Source organism: Ailuropoda melanoleuca, chromosome 4 (assembly GCF_002007445.2).
Source record: "Ailuropoda melanoleuca isolate Jingjing chromosome 4, ASM200744v2, whole genome shotgun sequence".
Classification (NCBI taxonomy): domain Eukaryota; kingdom Metazoa; phylum Chordata; class Mammalia; order Carnivora; family Ursidae; genus Ailuropoda; species Ailuropoda melanoleuca.
In genome coordinates, this window is record NC_048221.1 from 68,107,455 (window position 1) to 68,126,558 (window position 19,104).

A 19,104-nucleotide genomic window follows, 5' to 3' on the forward strand; every position below is an offset into this window, starting at 1 on the left:
CTATTCATTATCAAAGAACATTGCAGTTGGAAGAGAGAATTCTGTCTACGAGGCTATAACCAGGGGCCCCCGGTGGCACCGAGGGCTGAAGCACCTCACAGAGGAGGGGACAGCACAGGCTTTCTCTACAGGAGAGCAAGACCCAAACAGACACTCTCTCCACAGACAGAAAACTCACCAACACTCCTCAAAACTGCTAAAGAAAAGAACCAAAACGAAGTATTAGCAGTTAGCAAACACCAAATGCAAAACAAAAAGTTAAAAAGCCAAGTTATCTTTTGTCAAAACCCTTGAAATTACGTGTTGAGGTACCCACTACAGGGACAATAAAAATTATGAGCCCAACGTGCTTACTCGTCAGAGCAACGTCAGTGTCTGCGCACAAGCCCCGGGGAGACATCCCGCCTGCGGGCCAAGTTATGTCTACATTTAAGGTACAGTTAAAATAACGAAAATCATTTCTACAGGTGGTTTTATAATATTAGTAGAAAATTGAATGAAAATTTATATTATTTATTTGAAAAATACTCCAGAGGCATTTTGGAAGTAAGAAGTTCTGAACTTAATACACAGAATAATCAGGTATCAACATCTGGACCTTTATGTGACAGGGACGGCCAGTGGCGCCCCCTCTTGATGGGCTCTCCCCTCCGGGGCCCCCATGGCATCCTCGAATCTCCCACTCACACCCCCACACAGCCACATGCAATGGAGTGACAGACACACGCTCTCTCGGCTGGCTGTGCAGAGCTGCGGTGAGCACAGAAGCTTCCTCTTCATCGTAATTCCCAGGGAACAGCAGAGTCAGTGACTCCTCAGCTGGCTCTGGCTTGTCTGGACAGGGAAGACCCCTTGGTGGGATCAATCAAGGTCAAGAGGGCTGTCTGGGGGCCTCCCAAGGATGCCGTCCCACCCTTAAGGCTGAAATTCCCCTTCCTAACCACTGGCCCTTTCTTGCCCTTCCTCCTGCTGCCTCCAGGGCTCACTTGGCTCCGGGCCACCTGTGCACACATTTGAGTGATGATTTCTCATTTGCGCTCTCTTCCACCTGCCAGCTCACCCCTCCAGCCTTGCCCCATAGGCAGAGAAGCTCCTAGCTGCATCCCTGATCCCCTTGGCCCAGTGACTGGCCACTGGACCTGACCTTTCACCCCCTCCTTGATCTAGTCTGCAGTCAGTTTTCTGAAGCTGAGTCCTGACTCCTGCCCATGGCAGCACAAAGCCTCTGATTCCCTGGCAGGTGCCAACGCTCTCCACACGGCCACCTTGTCCATTCTCCTGATGCCCCCTGCGCCTTGGCTTCACCTTCCCTCCAACTGTTCCGTTCTCCATTGGCGAGTCCCACCCTTTCAACTCCACACTCTGCAGAGGCTGGCCCGTGGTATTTTCAGCTTGTTTCTTCACTCCTCAGAGATCTCTCTGCAGCACAACTTCTCTTGTCCCTTCTAGGACTCCCTGCCTGGTCTGGCCTTTGCATTTCCAGAGCCTTGCTCCATCGACCTTCTCTTATCAACAATTTTTCACTCTCAATCCCCATCAGCTTGAATGCATAATCAAGTAATAACCATTGTCCCCAGACAGACACCTGCATGCTATTTTCTCTACTCCATGGTCCACTGATCTCACAGGACCATCTACACTCATTGCCCTGACTTCTTACACTTGCCTCCCTCATCTCTTTAAATCTTGAGGGGTGATGTTCTGGAAGATCACCAATGTCTCCCACACATCCAATGCAACAGCTAGGGTTTATGGCTCTCTCCCCATCACCCCTGCTCCAAGCATGGCACTGCTTGCTCCAAATAGTGGTGTTGACCTGTCTGCTCCCGGCCTTGCCTGGAGCAGGGGCCAGGCCTACCTCTGTCACCCCTGCATCCATGGTCACCAGCGTGTGGCCCCACACTGAGCAGGCTGCCAGCAAGGCCAGCCCTCCCGCTCAGCTCCTGTCCTCAAAACACCACACCTCAGCCACACCTCCCTGCATGCTCCACGATGCCCTTCCCCAACTGCCTACCTGGCCATTTCCTGTTTGGACTGCAGCTGCGTGCGGCTCCCCTCCCACCCCCTGCCCCACTCTAGGCTTCTTAAAACAGGGAATGTTTAGCACTGAAGTCCTTTCAGGAAAGGAAACAATCAATCTCTTGCAGGCTTCGCACTTTGTGTCGTTCAACATACACACCTGGTGTGACAGACCAGGGGCTCTAAGGGACAGCTGAGCCAGCAGACAGTCCACACAGGGGAGCCACCTTCCAGGGGGAGTTTAATTTGCTGTTCATTTGCAGGTCCAGGACCACCGAAAAGGTGCCCTCGTCACCCCCCAGCTCAGTCGCACACACAGAAGCACAGGGGCCACACGGTAGCTCCTCCCACCACACGAAAGCACATTGGATGGCTAGATGTTTTTGCGGTCACGTTTTGATTTTTTTTTAACCTAGGAAGCACCAGACAGCTGTACAAGGACCACGAACACCCTCCAAGTACTTACTGCTTCTTGGTCTCTTCAAATTTGTGCAGCTTTTTGCGGAGACCTCCTGCCTTAAAACCTTGGCAGTGTGCTGCCGGCGCTCCGATGGTGACGATGTCGTAGTTCTGATCTGAATGACAGAAAGCTCTCCTCCATTACTCTGGGCTCAGGTCTGTGGACAAGCCAGCTACAGGGATATGCACGCCACTCTGGGACCCTGCCCACCCCAGCCCGTTTCCGAGCAGCCACAGCCTCGATTGTCTGAGGGCCCCTGGAGCCCAGCACCATCATTTCAGCAGAGAGGGGGTTCCTACACATCTCCAGATGGGGCCACAAAGGGCCAGAGGCAACACCGGCAACACTCAGCTTGCATCCCTCCTTGGGAAGGATAACTGACAGGCGACTTTCTGCCACAGAAACACAAAGGGAAGCTGGAGGGAGGACGGACGAGGGGAAGGGACAAAGGGAGGGAAAAGCATAGGGAACAAAGACCTTACGAAGGTCCTGTGCCATGTCTCTTATCTGAGTTGCCACGCAGGAGAACACACAAGGAAGGCTGCGCATGCATGGGGCAGCCTGGGGACCAAGCACACAGGGAGAAAAGAAGTCAAGTGTGATTTAGTGAGAGGAACAGAAAAATAGTTACCTGACCCCCCATCGTCTTGAACTCTCATCCTCTGTATGTGCAAGTTTGTGGGAACAAATTCTAACTTTTTATCTGCTTTCAAACTGCTCGCTTTAAATGAGGGACCTAAGAAAAGGAATATGAGAAAACAAGGACGGTTGACATGTACGCTGCATTCAGGAACGGCAAGTAGGACAGTGATATTCCGAGGAAGCAGCTACGCGTGAGCAGCACGTGCTGGTAGTGGCTGAGGAAATTCTGAGGGGCCCGTGAGCACATTTCATGTCCAGAGAGCAGGCTGGGTGAAACACTGGAGGGAGGGCAGCTCACTGGCAGGAAGGCTGGTTCTGGGTGCTCAGGTGGGGAGCAGAGCCAGGCAGGAGCAGCTTCAAAAGCCTATGGTTACCAGTGCCCTGCCCTCCCATGACTCAGCTCTCAGTTGAGAAGTCGGACATAAAGACAGATCTTGTGCAACACGATGTCAGCACCGCTAAAAAAGCACATGGGCCCATGCCAGGGACTGCCTGTCCCAACCTGGAGAACGCCATCAGGCGACATCTAAGAAATCGGCTCAACTAGAGCAACACATCTCAATTTCCACAGAGATGAAAAGGTCTTCTCATCACCTCAGACCCAGCAAGATGAACAAATGCTATAAAGCATGGATCCTGGCCCTCTGAAACACAAACCTGAACGTGTTCCCTTGATTATGCTTGGGGGGTTAAGGAGGTTGGATGATGGAACTAACATCTACCATCTCGTTTCTATGATCAGAATCCAACACTAATCAAGGACTACATGGTTAGAAAAGAAAGGGTTTACAAATTAGCGACAATCAGAAGAAGAGAAGAAATAAACTTTCTCTCTAGTGATTAAAGGTAAATCGTACCAGTATACCAAATGCAGACCGGCCACTGTCTGCTTTGCATTCTGTGCTAGGACACTGCCCTCCGGAGCCTGATACTTACGGGGGCCCAGAGACCAGCAGCAGTGGCATCGTGGGAGCCTGTTAGAGACGCAGAATCCTAGATCTGCACTGCAGCAAGATCTTCAGGGACCAGGCTGCACACTGACACTTGAGATGCTCTGCTCTGGAAAACTCAAGCTCATGGGGGTTTCCTGCTTTCCCAGGTAACAGGTATCTGGCAGGGGTAGGTCCCTCAATTTCTTCAGCTATATGCTGCCAATACACTTAGACCTGCCCTTCAGATTCAAACCAGACCCAAGGGCACCATCACCTTGTCCTCATAACCCTATGTGGCTTCTTCTCAGCCAAGTTCATGGGCGGGTTCATATGTTCTGTGTCAAAACCTTAATATTAAGGACGTAAGATTTTCTTTTAATCCTGAAATTCCATTATGTAGTGGTGGGGGGAGGAAAGAATCTGAAGATAGAGAATAAAGTAACGAAAAACCAAAAAATTCATTCTATTTTGGAATAAAAAGGGATTAGTTAAGAAAATTCTTCTAAATCTACCCTTAGAGTATTTTGAAAACCGAACAGGATCTTTCAAGAAGAAGTGTGAAGTGTCTATACTTTACTTTCTTTTTTTAGGCTGAAAACAGAGCACTCCACTCAGACAATTCAGTGTTCAATACAAGGATTGTTGACGATTTAAACTGGGAAATGTAGGAAACCACTTTGTCTCAAAGCAAACGGTTTACATCTTTGGGGCAAGTCCCTTGAGCATTTTAGGCCAAGACAAAAAAATAACATGAACCAACAGCCTGTGCTTTCGTCTCTCCTAAATTTCATCCTGCATGAGTTGTGCTGGCAGATGACACCATAGAAGGAATTTTCAATGCAATTCACATACTTGTCTTCTTAATTAAGATCTGAGAAATCCATATTCGAAAGAATTCACACCTACATGAGAATCTATTTTTAAAAATCCATTAGAGTGTCTGTCAGGGAGAGTATTTGAGTCAGGTTCTCGTTTTCTAGCTGGGAAAAGGGAGACCCAGCACCCACCTTTGTACTGATGGAGGTCAGTCAGGTTCTCCTGGTACGTGAGGATGATGGTCTGGTACTGAGTGACAATCTGGCGCCGGAGGCTCTCCCAGCAAGGGGACAGATCCCCCAACTCCTCCAGTTCACACACTCTGCAAGGAACACACACACACACACACACACACACATCAGGTGTGGAGCCGGCTCACTTCCCTGGGAGAGGCACAGGTGTCCCGACCAAGTGGGAGAACAAAGCGGACATGGAAGTGCAGTAAATGCCAGGGAAGGCATCGGACAACAGCTACACTGCAGGTCTCCAGAGCAAGCCGGGGGGGGGGCGTTGCACATGACACACCACCCCAGGAGGAATGGCTGTATGATGGGCAGATCACTCACCATGTGGAAAAGCACAGAGATGCTTTTCACAGAAACTCTGTCAAATGCCTGGGGAAAACTAAGTGGAGGGGAGGGGCTCTAGGGGAGTGGCTCCTTGCCCGTACCCCCACAGGCCACGTGGGACCCTCCTGGATGCTGAGACAGCTTCTCACTGCCCCCGTGTTCTGGGGGGGCGTGGGCCTTCCTGCCCTGCCCCTAAGAACATTGTTGCAGGTCATACAGCTGCCAAGCGGTGGTCCATAGCTAGCTGGCACGGGGCGGCCCTGCTCTGCTGTGCTCGCCCAGCCCCCTCTGTTTCAGCACTGTCCCTTGGGGTAAGGGACAAGGGCCATAGCAGGCTGGCAACTTTGGCTATGCTTTCTTTCTCTATGGGAGTAATGAGCTGTCTAAATCTAAAAGCAGCAGGAAGGCAGGGAAAGGGGAAAGGGAGAAGAGAAGAAAAAAGAGGATCTGTCACCTTCAGAAAAATAAAAGCTATGTAAGAACTGAAACATAACTGTCTTAGCTCAGCAATAAATAATAGCTACATAATCAGAATAATGAAAACACAAGATAGACTAAAAAAAAAAAAAAAGATAACCATATTAGGAAGCTGAGGAACGGGAAAGTACAAAAGACCTAAAATCCTCATCACAGGGAATCAGTAGCTAAGCCCCAAACCAGTTAAGAGAGCATGCTATTCGTTTATTTAGTAATATAGCGGTAAACGCTAAAATGGCTAAAAGTGGTTGTTTCTAGGAAGCAGATCAGAGAGTAGAGGGCCCCAGGACTTATGTCATTGTTAAAAGCCTTTGGGCACTATTTGTTTTTTTATACTATGCATATTTTCCTTTGGGGGAAAAAAAAAAGCTAATTTTATGGAATCTGCTAGATTGTCTGAAATTAAAAAGAAAGTTGTAGCATTTTATTATGAAATTAGCAAGATCAAAGTAAAAGAGTACACAAGTAGACGAGGCTGTGGTGAGACCCCTGTGCTCGCTCACTGCTGGCCAGCTGGTCCTGCGGCCGTGGGTCCGCTGGTGACCACACGAGCCCCACCTGCCGCGGCTGCTGCTGGAGCCTCCCCAGTGTCTCTGCCCCCTTTCTGCTCCTTCTTGTGCTTCGATGTCAGTTTAATGTTACCGTCTCACAGAGGCCTGGCCGGACCGCCCTCCTTCCCACCAGCCCTTCTAATTTCTGCACACAGCTCAAGCAGCTGGGGCTCGGGGTGCGGCCCCCACTTCTCCAGAGGGACTGCCTTCCACGGTCTGTCTCGCTCATCAAGAACCCTCCCACACCACACGCAACACCAGCCACATGCGTGAAACTGGTGTGAAACACAACAACAACAACAAAACCCTCAAAACCCAAGTTCTTGTGAAATGAGTAAACTCTTCAAAGTTATAATCTAGTAAACCAAATAATGAGAATTTATGCTATAATTAAAATTATAACATGAAAACTGAAGACCTGTGCAAATGTAGATGGTAGGTAAGAAAATCTGTACAAATACAGAAAAGCTGAAAGGAAAAAGTTTAAAGAACTATAAAATAGTACACATAGAGAGATAAAGCAGCTCATTGCAGTATTCTTGTCATTCTTAGGTTGAGTTTTTTCTTCGAGATAAAAAAATGTTTAAAAATAGCTGTATCCGAACAGTGAGATCCTGACTGCATTGTGTCCTCTCACGCTCTAATTTTGTGTTCATAATTAACACTGTCTTTTGACAGCGAGGAGAAACGACATCTGAGGAAGACAGGTGACACTCTCTGCAATCTGCGGGGCTGAACCCCTTCTCCCTGCCATGGGATCGAGGAAAAATGCCCCAGGCTGAGAGATATGGAGGACCAGAGGGCCCCAACGGGTCACACTTAGCTCTCTATAGCCTCTATCACTGTGGCCCTGCCCTACAAAACCAGTGACCCAGGTGGCCAGGACCAAAGAACGACCAGCCCTTCCTAACTTTCTACAGGCCAACTGAGAGGGGAAAGGAGAGGGGAAGAGAAGGGAGCAGGCATGCGTGCTGGGCACATGTCTGGGGCTTTCTGCAACTTGTCTGGTGATGGCCTCGCACAGGAACTCAGGGGACAGGTGAGCAAACGCAGGCTTCGGCAAGCCGAGGCCACCAAGCAAGTGGTGGCGGCTGGGTCTGAAGCTAGCCTCTCTGCTGCCAGTGCTCTACCCACCACATCTAAGAACTTTCCAGAAAGGAAGGGGTGGATGACCCAGGCCTGATGGGCGGTCGGCCTCTCCACGGGGCCTCACCTGGCCGCATCTTCTTCCAGCAGGAGCTTCACGAACTGCCGGGGCACGTGCAAAGAGAGCACGCTCTCCGCCATCTGCTCCAGGATCCGCAGGTGGTTGCCGTCCGTGGTGGGGAACCGGTACATGCGGCAGATGGCACCACCGAACACTGAGGTGGGGGACGTGGAGGAGACAGAGGCTGCGTGTGAGCTGGCGACACACCTGCCGTGTGGGCCCTCAACAGCGCTTCTTACTGTTCCTCTCAAGAGAATGACAGCATTTAAACCAAGGCCCACCGGAGGGACTGAGTCTGGCTGCTCCTCCCCTGCGACATGCAATCTTCTCGTCCCAGGGTGTGGAATGAACTCTGGAGTGCAGGGGCGGGGGCGGGGAGGGTGTCAGTCCCCAAACCCGAGGCAACACGACAAAGAGTGGAATGAAGGAGAGATGCCCCCCTACCCCTTTGCTTGGAGTATAACTAACTCCACATGCTGGCACAAAGCATGGCACTCAGATACATGGCAGGGAGGTAACAATCGGGGTGCCTGGCCATGACAATCCAAGTAGGTGGGGAGGAAAGGGTGAGCATGGGCCTGAGTGGACACTCACAAGAGTGGCAAGAGTACCAACGGAGGAAGCTGTTTACCCGATTTCAGTAAGGTGTCTTTTCGCAACGAAGCATACTTGGATCGGATTCCCAGTGCCTCTGTCAAGCTCTCATCAACGGGGAGAACCATCTAGTGACGTGGACAGAAAAGCAGAAACGGTGAGACCCAGACAATTCCAGAACACTCTGCAGAAATGGGGCTCACGTGCATCATCACAGAACTCTAAGAATTAGCATCCCCCATTCACTCTACAGTAAATACACTGACCCAGCCAAAATTAATGCACCTGCCAGTACACTGCCCTCAGGCCACGCACACAGGATCTTCTAGTGACTCGGTCACTTCACCTGGTACTGCGGTGTTGTGGCGGACAGAATGAGGGGGGAACAGATGATGCTCAGAAACGTTTGCACAGCTGACCTCCTGGGCTTATTTTGGGTGAAATGAGCTAGCTCCGTACTTTACAGCAATGACCACTTAGCAGTGTCTGGTACACCGGTACTGCAGTCTGAGAGCATGAGGGGTCCGTGCGAGCGACGGTGCATGGGAGACAGGGTGACAGAGAGGGGGTGGAGCAGATGCAGAGGGGGAGAGGTCTGTGAGAGGCTCAGCGAGTGTGCGGATGGGAGGCGCGCAGAAGGTGGCTGTGGAGCACGTGTGTGCCTGGGAGGGAAGCTCTAACGAAACAGCAGAGGTAATTCAAGCCTCCTTGCACACCCCCATCAGCCCCTCTTCGCTGCCTGAACGCAGCTCCTCCAGCCTGGCTCCCACTCAGCAGAGCCTTGCATGGCACGCTCCCCGAAGGGACCCCCCTCACTACTTTGAGAAGTGCCTGGGGGGATGGGCACGTTCTGCCTCGGGGGCCCCGTCTTTCCCTTCCCGAGACACAAAGGCAAAGTACATCTGGACAGATCCTCTGACTCCTTCCAACAGAGAGGAGCAAGGAGGCGTGCTCACCCTCCCATTGACGGTGTCCAGAGACCGGGTCACAGGGGGCCGCTGGTCTGACTTCTCCTCCATCTGCCAGCCGATCACGGTGATGTTACCCACACGGTCACTCTCCGCAGATCTGCAATGAGCAAAGTGCTCTGATAAGAGGCATTGTACCTGCACTTCATTTTCTGCTTAAATGCAAAGCTCAGCCATCCTGGGTCATCGAGGGGTCCTGAGAGTGCCAGGATCTGGTGCACTGATCAGTCAGCCAGCATTCACTACATGCACAGGCTCCAGGGGAGGCAGACAAGGAAACCGTAAGAGCAGAAAGGAGGGCTGCAGCTGAGAGGGGACACAGCACCACAGAGAAGTGTGGATGTGCCTGGGGTACAGCTGGAGGGGAAGAGCCAATGCTTGCTTGGGAGGTACCCATCAGCCCCTGGGCTGACCTCTGCCCTCGAGAGAGATGAAGACACATCTTGGAACCAGGACTGGAGAGCACCTTCTTCTGACACTGAACCCCATTCTGTTCCTTCCCACCCACCCTTAAGCTCTGATTAGACCCAAGACCTAGGCCTGGACCCCAAGTAAGCAGAGGGTTTCCCAAAGACTCTGAATCCTGATATGATATAGTTAATGCCACTCTAGCCCTGGTCAGCTTCACCTGAGTCCCCTCAGGGTGGCTGCCTGCTGCGTAGGCCCACCTGATTCATCCAGGGAGGCCCTAGGGACACCCTAACGCCTCAGGCTTTTTATTTAAGGTGTCTGATTTAGCCAGGTTCTAAACTTTTATGTGGTCACATATACTGACAATTTCCTTTGTGACTTTTTCTCATTGTTCTCATGCCTGGAAAAGTGCTTCCCCATGCTCTCTGCTCAAGAGTCCTACATAGATCCTTTTCAAAAGAAGATGTCCATTTCTTACATTTAGTGATGATCCAACTAGAATTAGTTCTGACACATGACGTACCTGAATATTTTTCTCTAGCAGCCCTTTGCCCCACATGACCCCTTGCCTTTCTGTAAGACGCGTCCTTCATGCTGGTTCCCTCTGCACACCGAGGGCCAAACCAGGCTCTCGCTCTGCCCGATGCCTGCAACACTGCTGTCACCATAGTTTTAGAATGGTGCACTGTCCAGCAGGTGATTAACCCTTGTCAAATTGCTTTTGCTATTTTGAACTATCTTCCCAACTTTTACATTATTTTGAAAAAAAGAACACCATGTTAGGGTTTCGGTGAGCACTGTCCCCGAAATGAATTTGGGAAGGGCTGACATCTTGACCTCTTTCACCTTCCTTTCAGGGATACAGTGGGGGATCCCCTTCCTTCCTTCCATAAATATTTATTGAGCACCAGGCTCTGTTCTAGGTGCTTAGGATACAGCAATGAAGCAAAGCTGCCCGGGAGATCATATTCTTTTGGGGAGGAAGAGATGACAGATAAAAATATTGAGTATTATCAGATATGTATGGAGGTTTTCCTTTAGGTCTGCGTACAACAGGGCTCATATTTCCTATGGATACTGCACATTTCCATTCCCTAACAGGTCTTCTGATGGGCTGAGTTTTAATCTCACTTCAATAAGCAACCATTCCTCACTGACACCAGCCTTTGGGAGGGGGCCAGGCCCTCTCTGAGTGCAGGAAATGGGGCCTTCCCCTCATCTGTCCCTGGACTTCATAATTCCAGGTCCTTTCAAGGGAATAAAATTAAATACCAACCTTAGTGTTAAATGCAACCTATGATGCCTGTCCTGGAGCAGATCTTTGACAATGAATGTTCCAGAGCCCAGTAAATACATCTGAGGAAGAGCAGGGGAGAGAAGGCATTAGTACGCTTGCTTTGCCTCTGGTCCAAATGCCAGGCCCCAGAGTCCAGCAGGCTGGCTCCCACAACACATCTGACCCCATCTCAGGAGCCCAACACGGATGCTCAGGAGGAAATTCCTGAAGACAAATACATTTGGACATCAGTTAATTTGTGAGCAAAGTAGTGAAGTTAATCTGTGTTCACCTCTCACTCAGATAATTACAGAACTTAAAAAAAGGGAACAAAATCCCATGAACCACAATGTGTTACTTAACTGTTCCCTGAGATCGATCTTTGACATCATACACGGAGAGTTTGATTTGTGTCATCTGATTGATAAGAGAGTCTTGAAAGAAGGCAATACTGCTTAGGAATATAGGATTGTTGGTTCCCTAGAATAGGAAAAAGAGCAAAATCAGAATACGGAGTTGGGTTTTTCCACGTAATTGCTTTGGAAACACACCAACATTTTCAGAACGAGACACTAACCTTCTTACTGACTTGGATCAACACAAACACTGATGGCAGCCTAAATGGATGCCTAAAACAAGCCCAAACGCTGCTTAGAAAAAGGACAAAGGAGTGTGACAGGCATCTCCAGAAGCAGCCACCGCAGGCAGGCCCACCGCACAGCCGCGCCCGAGGGCTCACTCTAAGGCTTCTCGCTCACTAGAGGGGATCCTTTAAAAGTGAAACAACCTGTATGTCCGCGTGTATTCTAGGTATGACCACTTAAAATGAGTGATGTATTTGGATCTCCTACTTTGGGTTGTTCCTTGAAGATGTACAAAGTCAGATGAGAGAAGAAATGAATGACTTAAGTCGTTTCTTATTTCCAGAATCCCATAGTTGGAATAATTAAGAACTGACCTTTTTAAGGTTATCCTTTTCAAAAGACGAGCTGCGAGTTTCTAGCTCATAGGGGGCCATTTCTTGGCAGCTTAGCCCTGCCCCCCAGAGCCCCATAACATATTGTCTTTCTCAGGCAGCGGTTACCTATCTCAGCCAAATGGTTCCTAGTTCCTGTTTGTGCCTGCTGTGGGTCCCATGCCTCTAGCTGTGCTCCCTCTGCAGCTCCAGGTTCGGGCTCTCAGGGTGTGCTGGATGGCCCTGGCTGGGCAGCCTGCTGGGACCGCAGCCCACCCCACCTCACCCTACATCTGCCCTTGGTTAAGGCCATTCTCTGGCTCTCCTCCCAAGGAGGCTACATACATCTGCTTTGCTGCCTCTTTCTCCAGCATTCTCAACTACCTTGGGACAGGGAACCACACCCACAAACCCGCTTCCAGGGCCTGTCACACGCACCCCTTCTCTCCATTCCTTCCCACTGCCAGTCAGGTCCTACATGCTCCCCCAGATGCCTGTCAGCTTAGGACCTCCCTGAAACACATCTAGTCAGGTGACTCCCCTCCGAAAAGCCTCCATTGGCCTGCTACACACTCCTGGCCTGCCGTTCAAGGCTGCTCTCCCTTGTTCCTCCACGTGGGCCTTTTGCACACCCAGAACAGGGTAAGGGTATTCTCAGAACCCACATGACAACTCCCTATTGCACACCTTTGCATAACTACCACAGAACTCGGGCGTGCTCTTCAACACGTGGTCCCCAGGCCAGCAGCACCCGGGGGCTTGTGAGAACTGCAGAGTCTTGGCCCTTCCCAGGTCTCTTAAGTCAGAATTCCGCTAAGCACCACCTGAGTAGCCTCTCCAATCCTCAGAGCTGGATGGGCCCTACCCCCCGGGTGCTGCCCTCCTCTCTCTACTCCACCCCTTCCCACACCGCTGTGTAGAGATGGACCACGCTCACTGCCTCCCCACCCACAGGATGGGACGCTCCTCAAGGGCAGGGACTGGGCCTCCGAGGTATTTGTATCAACCAAGGCTCCCGGCACCGCACTCCACACGCAGGCAAGCACTCACCAGATGCTTAGAAAACAAAACCGTTGATTTGAACTCAGAAATAAGTTTCCAAGAGAATGAAAAAGGGTGGTCCAGGTTCCAAAATGTAAATGGGGTAAGGGGAGAAAGTGCAGTTTAAGTCCGTTTGAGACTGCTAGGGAGGGGTTAATTCACACAGACACTCACATCACAAACAAAATCCGGCACAATCTCAGACAGATCCTATAGTTAGTTTCGTAACTTACATACGGTGCTCAATTATCTAAAAGGAGTTTGTAAAACGTAAATATAAAACACACAATGCAAAAGGATATACAAAGAAAGCCAATAAAAATAGGGGTATGTCCAGTAAGAAGGCTGATTAATAAGTAACATTCTCCACACTGTGATTAATCAACACAATTCTCCGAAAGCAGCAGCCAAATGAAAATGACAAGGAAGAATGAGCTCTTTACCTCTTAAAAGGCAATAACCTCATAGAATCATTGTTCAAAGACAACCGGCCAATAGCTCATCAATAATTGTAAAGGATGTGGCAAATATGAATGCCACTCAGATGAACGTGAAGAGAAACGTCAGTGTACTGAGAACCCACGGAGTGCCAGCTGCAGGGGCTCAGGTCACCCGCAGCCCCCCCACCCCCACCCCCCGTGGAGGCTATCAACGCCGCAGGAGCCCGTCCAGAGCTTCGGGCCAAAGCCGGCAGCACGCACCTCGATGATCTCCGTCTGTGCGTGTTTCGTCCAGAAGGCCTGAGGAGGGGTGGTGGCGCTCACTGCTACAAAGCTATTTGGTTTTCGGTCTAGCGATGGCGTATGCAACTCACTGCAGGCTATGGAACCAAGACAGGAAAGAAATGAATCCTTAAAAATCAGGCTTTCGTTAATTCTCAGTTCCAAACATGCCCAGAGAAAGCAAAGAAAGTCAGTGATACTAAAGGGATGAAACAATTACACTGTCAGCTGTCATACGGAGGTGATCTTTTACACTGGAAACAAGCTCTTCTCATGCTCCCCTCCTCCCCCNCCCCCGTCCCCCACCCCCAGGACGGCATGGCCCTAACTGCCAGTGGGAGGCTGAGCTGACGGGCACTTTCTGTGTCCACGGACTAGAACACAAACCGACAACCTCACACAGGGTCTGACCTTAATACCAGGTGAGCTAAGCAGCCACACAGTCTATAAAATCAGGACACAGCTACTCATGCCTGCATCCTATGGCTGTGGCGGCCAGCCCTGAGCCGTGGTGCCCCACAGGCCTCTGTGAATGTACATCAGAAGCGAATTTAAAAATTCATCGCATTGGGGCGCCTGGGTGGCACAGCGGTTAAGCGTCTGCCTTCAGCTCAGGGCGTGATCCCGGAGTTATGGGATCAAGCCCCACATCAGGCTCCTCCGCTATGAGCCTGCTTCTTCCTCTCCCACTCCCCCTCCCCCTGCTTGTGTTCCCTCTCTCGCTGGCTGTCTCTATCTCTGTCAAATAAATAAATAAATAAATCTTTAAAAAAAAAAATTCATCGCAATATAAACAAAGGTGGGGTGGTGTTTCTTTTTTAAAGACGTCATTGCTCATTTTTTCTCCTTATAAGACTCATATCAAATGCAAGATTTATAAAAATGTTCCTTTTTGGAACTAAGGGAACCCTGTAGAATGGTTTCAGTTGGAAAGTTTATTGTACTAATAAGCATTCTGAAATAGGTAAGACTCAGATCACTCTAACATAGGAGTGACCCACAGGAAAAAAAGCACATTTCACTGAATCTAACACAGTATCTGTTGTGAAATGCACTAAGAAAGCAAGAGGACCCGCTGCCGTTAGACTATGATACACTATTGATTGTAAGACACTTCCTGATTAAATAGAGAGTAAAACATGAGAAAAAATATACATCTTAGAACTGATGAAATACATGGTTAAGTCAAAGTTCAACACTGGTAGAAACAACTGACTGTGACCATTTCTGCCAGTGTTCTCAGCACCTTTATGGAGGACAGGGTTCTTGGAGGTCCTTGCTCTTGCCATTCCTGCCCTCATCATTCCCGATTTTTTTAATGCTCGCTCGTGATTTACAATATAGATATTGATTTTCGCTTATGAAAAATAATTTTAGTTCTCCCTCCATTTGTATTATCTTTCCATGTGTCTTTATGAATTTTCACTATTAACTGGATAAGATACAAAGAGCTTAGGTTTTCTATTCAATTAGTTTTGACAATCACATGCATCTGTGCAACCACCACCAAAACAAGCTGGAGAACATCGTCAAAACACCAGACTAGAAATTCCCCCTCATACTTCCCTGTCAAGTCCCCTGCCTCTGCAACCAATTTCTGATTTTCATCACTTTTGCCCGTTCTTGAATTTGAGATTCATCTACATTGTTGTATGGACTGATAATCACTTTTTAAAAAAATTGATGACTTAAGAGTCCATGGTATGAAGGTATCAAAATTTATTTATCCATTCTGTTAATGGATGTTGGGTTGTTTCTGGTGGTGAACCACTGTAAATAAAGGTGCTAAAAATATTCCTGTTTGTGTCTTTTTGTGGACACAGGCTTTCATTTCTTTTGCATAAGTACCTAACAGTGACATTTCTAGGCTACAGCGGAAGATATGTTTAACTGCAAGATGCTACGGTTTCCTAAGGCAGTTGCACCATTTTACAATCCCATCAGCTGTGTATATGCATTCCAGTTTTTCTGTATCCCCACCAACATTTGGTAGGGTTAGTCTTTCTTTCACAGTTGTTCTAATGGATGTGTTTGAATTTGCACTTCCATGGTGATTAATGATGTAAAGCATTTTTTCATCACATGCTTGTTGTTCCTTTTATAACTTCTTGTGTCAAGAGTCTGCTTGAGTTTCTTGCTCATTTTTAAACTGAATTGTTGACTTTTTTTTATTGTTGATTTATGAGTATTTTATTCTGGACCTGTTCTTTCTCAGGTAGATGTGTTGTGGATATTTTTGTAAAAATATTTTTACAATATTTTGTAAATTTATTTTCTTACAGACCTTTAGGTTTGTTTGTTTGTCTGTTAGACTTTGTTTGTTAGACTTTGTTTGTCTTGGGGAGTGATAGACAGGAAAACCGTCCCTCCCTCCAAAAAAGTATCCACATCCTAATCCCTGGAACCTGTGAATATATTACATTACAAGCACTGTGGATGTGATTAAGGTCATGGAACCTTGACATGGGGAGATTATTCTGCATCTTGGCATTATTCTGCATATAGGGGAAAGTGGAAGGGTGAGTCAGAAAATGTGACTATGGGGAGAAAAGGCAGGAGAGACCTTAAAGGCATTCCACCTGTCGCCGCTGGCTTTGAATATGGAGGAAGAGGGCCACAAACCAAGGAATGTGAGCAGCTTTAAGAAATGAGAACCAGCCTCACCTGGCTGCTAGCAAAGAAATGGGGACCTCAGTCCTAAAACCACACACACACACACCCTGAATTCTGCCAATAATATGAAGAACAAAGAACCAGATTCCCCCCTGGTGCCCCCAGAAAAGAATGCAGCCTTGCTGACACTTTGATTTTGGTACAGTAAGACTCCGAGCAGACCTCACTGAGCCCACTGGATTTCTAACCTAAGCAAACTGTAAGATAATAAGTTTGTGTTGTTTCAAGGTGTTCAATCTGTGGTAACCTGTTATGGCGGTGATAGCAAACTAAAGCACAGACTTAATACTTTTTGCATTCTGTCCAAGAAATTGTTATCTACCCTGAGGTTGGGAGCGACCCTCTGTTTTCTCCTAGAAGCTTTAACGCTTTGTTCATTTTTAAGGTTCTCTTCTATTTCTTTTGCTGGGTCTGCCTCAGCAGGAGTCAGGGATTTGACCATTTCACTTGCTTGCCCTCCTTTAAGCTATGTGTTTAAGTGACTGAGGGCCTGGTTTTTCTCAGCTTGCCCCTTCATCACGTGTGGGTTCTTAATACCCATGCAAAGCGGGAACATCTGGGTCTTTCAAGCACAAGTGACAGCAGATAAACTGAGGTGTAACAGGTGTCCAAAGCCAGGAAGACTGGTGTCGGGTTAAGGGCTGATGGGCCAAGTGCCACCTTCAGAACACACCCTCCTGTAGGTAACCGCTCATCAGCCCTGACCCACAGCTGGCTCGGCTATGTCTCACTCAGTGTTTATTCCTAACCCAAGGGCCATGGCTTCCAAGACGCGTTCCCTCAGCAGCCCACAGTCACATGTCTTGTCTGTCACTTACATCGCTTTGGCCTACTTCCAGAGAAGCCATAAGTCTATGGTATGTATGCCTTGTCTCTGCAACCAGATCATCTGTAATCCCAGCTGGATAAGTGCTGTTGAGGCAAAGCAGTAAAATGTATTCCAAGTACATATCCTTTGACTCAGCAATTCTGTATCCAAGCGTTTATACCGAAGAAATGATCAGCAAAACGCGTGAATGATCTATGTACAAGTATGTTCACTGTGGTGGTGTTTATAGCGGCAAATCGGAAAGAACCCAAAATGTCTGACACCAGGAAACTGCTTACGATAAATACGGCATGGCCACATAGTACAGTCTACGCAGGCATCCGAAGTGATGGGTCAGATCCCGTGTTTATTACAATGAAAAGATGCCAATGACATGTTGCCACGTGAAAAAAACACGTTAAGAATACTAGCATGACAAGGGGCGCCTGTGTGGCTCAGCTGGTTAAGCGTCTGCCTTTGGCTCAGGTCATGATCCTGGAGTCCCAGGATTGTGTCCTGCATCGGGCTCCCTGCTCAGTGAGGAGCCTGCTTCTCCCTCTGCCCTTCACCCTGCTCGTGCTCTCTCTCAAATAAATAAAACCTTTAAAAAAAAAAAAAAAGAATACTAGCATGATATTTTTGTAGATAATCCCATCACCTCCACAGGCAAAAAACCATTAAAAATTCTGTATAGCACCGTGTGGGTGTAAAAAAATATTTCTGGAAGGATCCACACCAAAATGCCAACTATGATTATCTCTCTCATGATAGGGTATTCTTTTCCTCTAACATTTTCTCTATTACAGGTTTTAAAATGAGCACTTTTTAATTTTAAACTTAAGATAAAATATTTGACTATTCAACGGGCTCCTGCTCCTCTTTTCTTTTCCCACTGTGGTAAAAATCGCTTAAAATAAAACTCATCCTCACTTTTTCAAGCTGTTTCTTCCCCCATGTGCTTCCTTCAAATGGCTATTGTACTATCCTTGATTTACTAGAATCAGAAACATCCTGGTTTCTGTCAAAGGGGTTAAGATTTTTACCTATGTTACATCAACCCTCATCCTGTCTCTATACTCAATCAGTTTAGTGCGAGTTTTTTTGTTAAATCCATGTTCTACATTAATAAAGCTAAGTGAATATTATTACGAGCCAAGTGGGATTTCCTTCACTTCTCTCCTGTGTTGGGCCCTGTTTCCTGGGTCCCCTGTCTTCCTTTTTCTCAATTTACTCCCTCTTTTCGGTGGAACATATCCTCCACTCACTTCCAGAAAAAGGATGTGGGAGAGCTAAGTTTGAGAGTCTGCAAAGCTGAAATAAGTTTCTTTCTCCTCTCACATTTGACTGAGTGTCTGGTTGAGGAGAGAAGCCCAGATGAGAAATATGTTCCCACTCACATTTCCGACTCCCAGTGTCACTGAGAATCTCCTCCGCACTAGTCTGACCTCGATCCTTGGATATGACCTGTTGTGTTCCTTTCCTCCTCTCTGGAAGTTTTAGGATTTTCATTTTATCCCCAGTGCTCTGAAATTTCACCAGGATGCGCCTTGTTATGGGGTTTTTTAATCACTATGTGGGGCCTTGGCAGGCATTCTTCACCTAGGAACACACTCCCCAGGTCTGACAGACTTCTTGTCTTTTTTCTTGGTAATTCCCTCCCTTCCACCCCTTTCCATTTCCTCCTGTAAATGGTGGGCCTCTGAATTTGCTAATTTTCCACTTCAATTTCTCTCCCATTTTCTATTTTGCTTTAAAATTTTTACTTTGGGGAATAATTCCTTGAAATATCTTCCAACGTTTATTGACTTTTTAAGGTATTTTTGAATCATATTTTGTTTCTAAGGCTGCCCTTGTTCTTCAAAAAAAAATTTTTTTTTACAGTGTCCTGCTCTTATGTTATGGGTATGCCATCTTCTCTTGAGGATTTAAATTATAATTTTCTGACGTTTTCTTCTACTTTCTTCAATGTCTGTATGTCCTCCA

The 19,104-nt window shown here is 48.0% G+C and overlaps 1 protein-coding gene across 14 annotated transcripts in view; it reads right to left on the minus strand.

The window, feature by feature from the left end:
- The window catches only part of INPP4A (inositol polyphosphate-4-phosphatase type I A), a 131,678-nt gene that overhangs the window by 38,042 nt on the left and 74,532 nt on the right, over positions 1-19,104 (minus strand). For 9 of the 14 annotated variants that reach the window (XM_034659021.1, XM_034659024.1, XM_034659023.1 and 6 more), the window contains exons 5-14: positions 13,620-13,738; positions 11,286-11,402; positions 10,923-11,002; positions 9,224-9,335; positions 8,305-8,395; positions 7,680-7,827; positions 5,061-5,191; positions 3,111-3,215; positions 2,486-2,594; positions 179-196 (exon numbers count right to left, since the gene is read on the minus strand). In XM_034659021.1, coding sequence (XP_034514912.1) covers positions 179-196; positions 2,486-2,594; positions 3,111-3,215; positions 5,061-5,191; positions 7,680-7,827; positions 8,305-8,395; positions 9,224-9,335; positions 10,923-11,002; positions 11,286-11,402; positions 13,620-13,738 — 1,030 coding nt within the window. Of the gene's footprint in view, positions 1-178; positions 197-2,485; positions 2,595-3,110; positions 3,216-5,060; positions 5,192-7,679; positions 7,828-8,304; positions 8,396-9,223; positions 9,336-10,922; positions 11,003-11,285; positions 11,403-13,619; positions 13,739-17,131; positions 17,226-19,104 lie in introns of all 14 variants that reach the window. The other 5 variants (XM_011225891.3, XM_002919969.4, XM_034659018.1 and 2 more) reach the window with 2 other exon arrangements.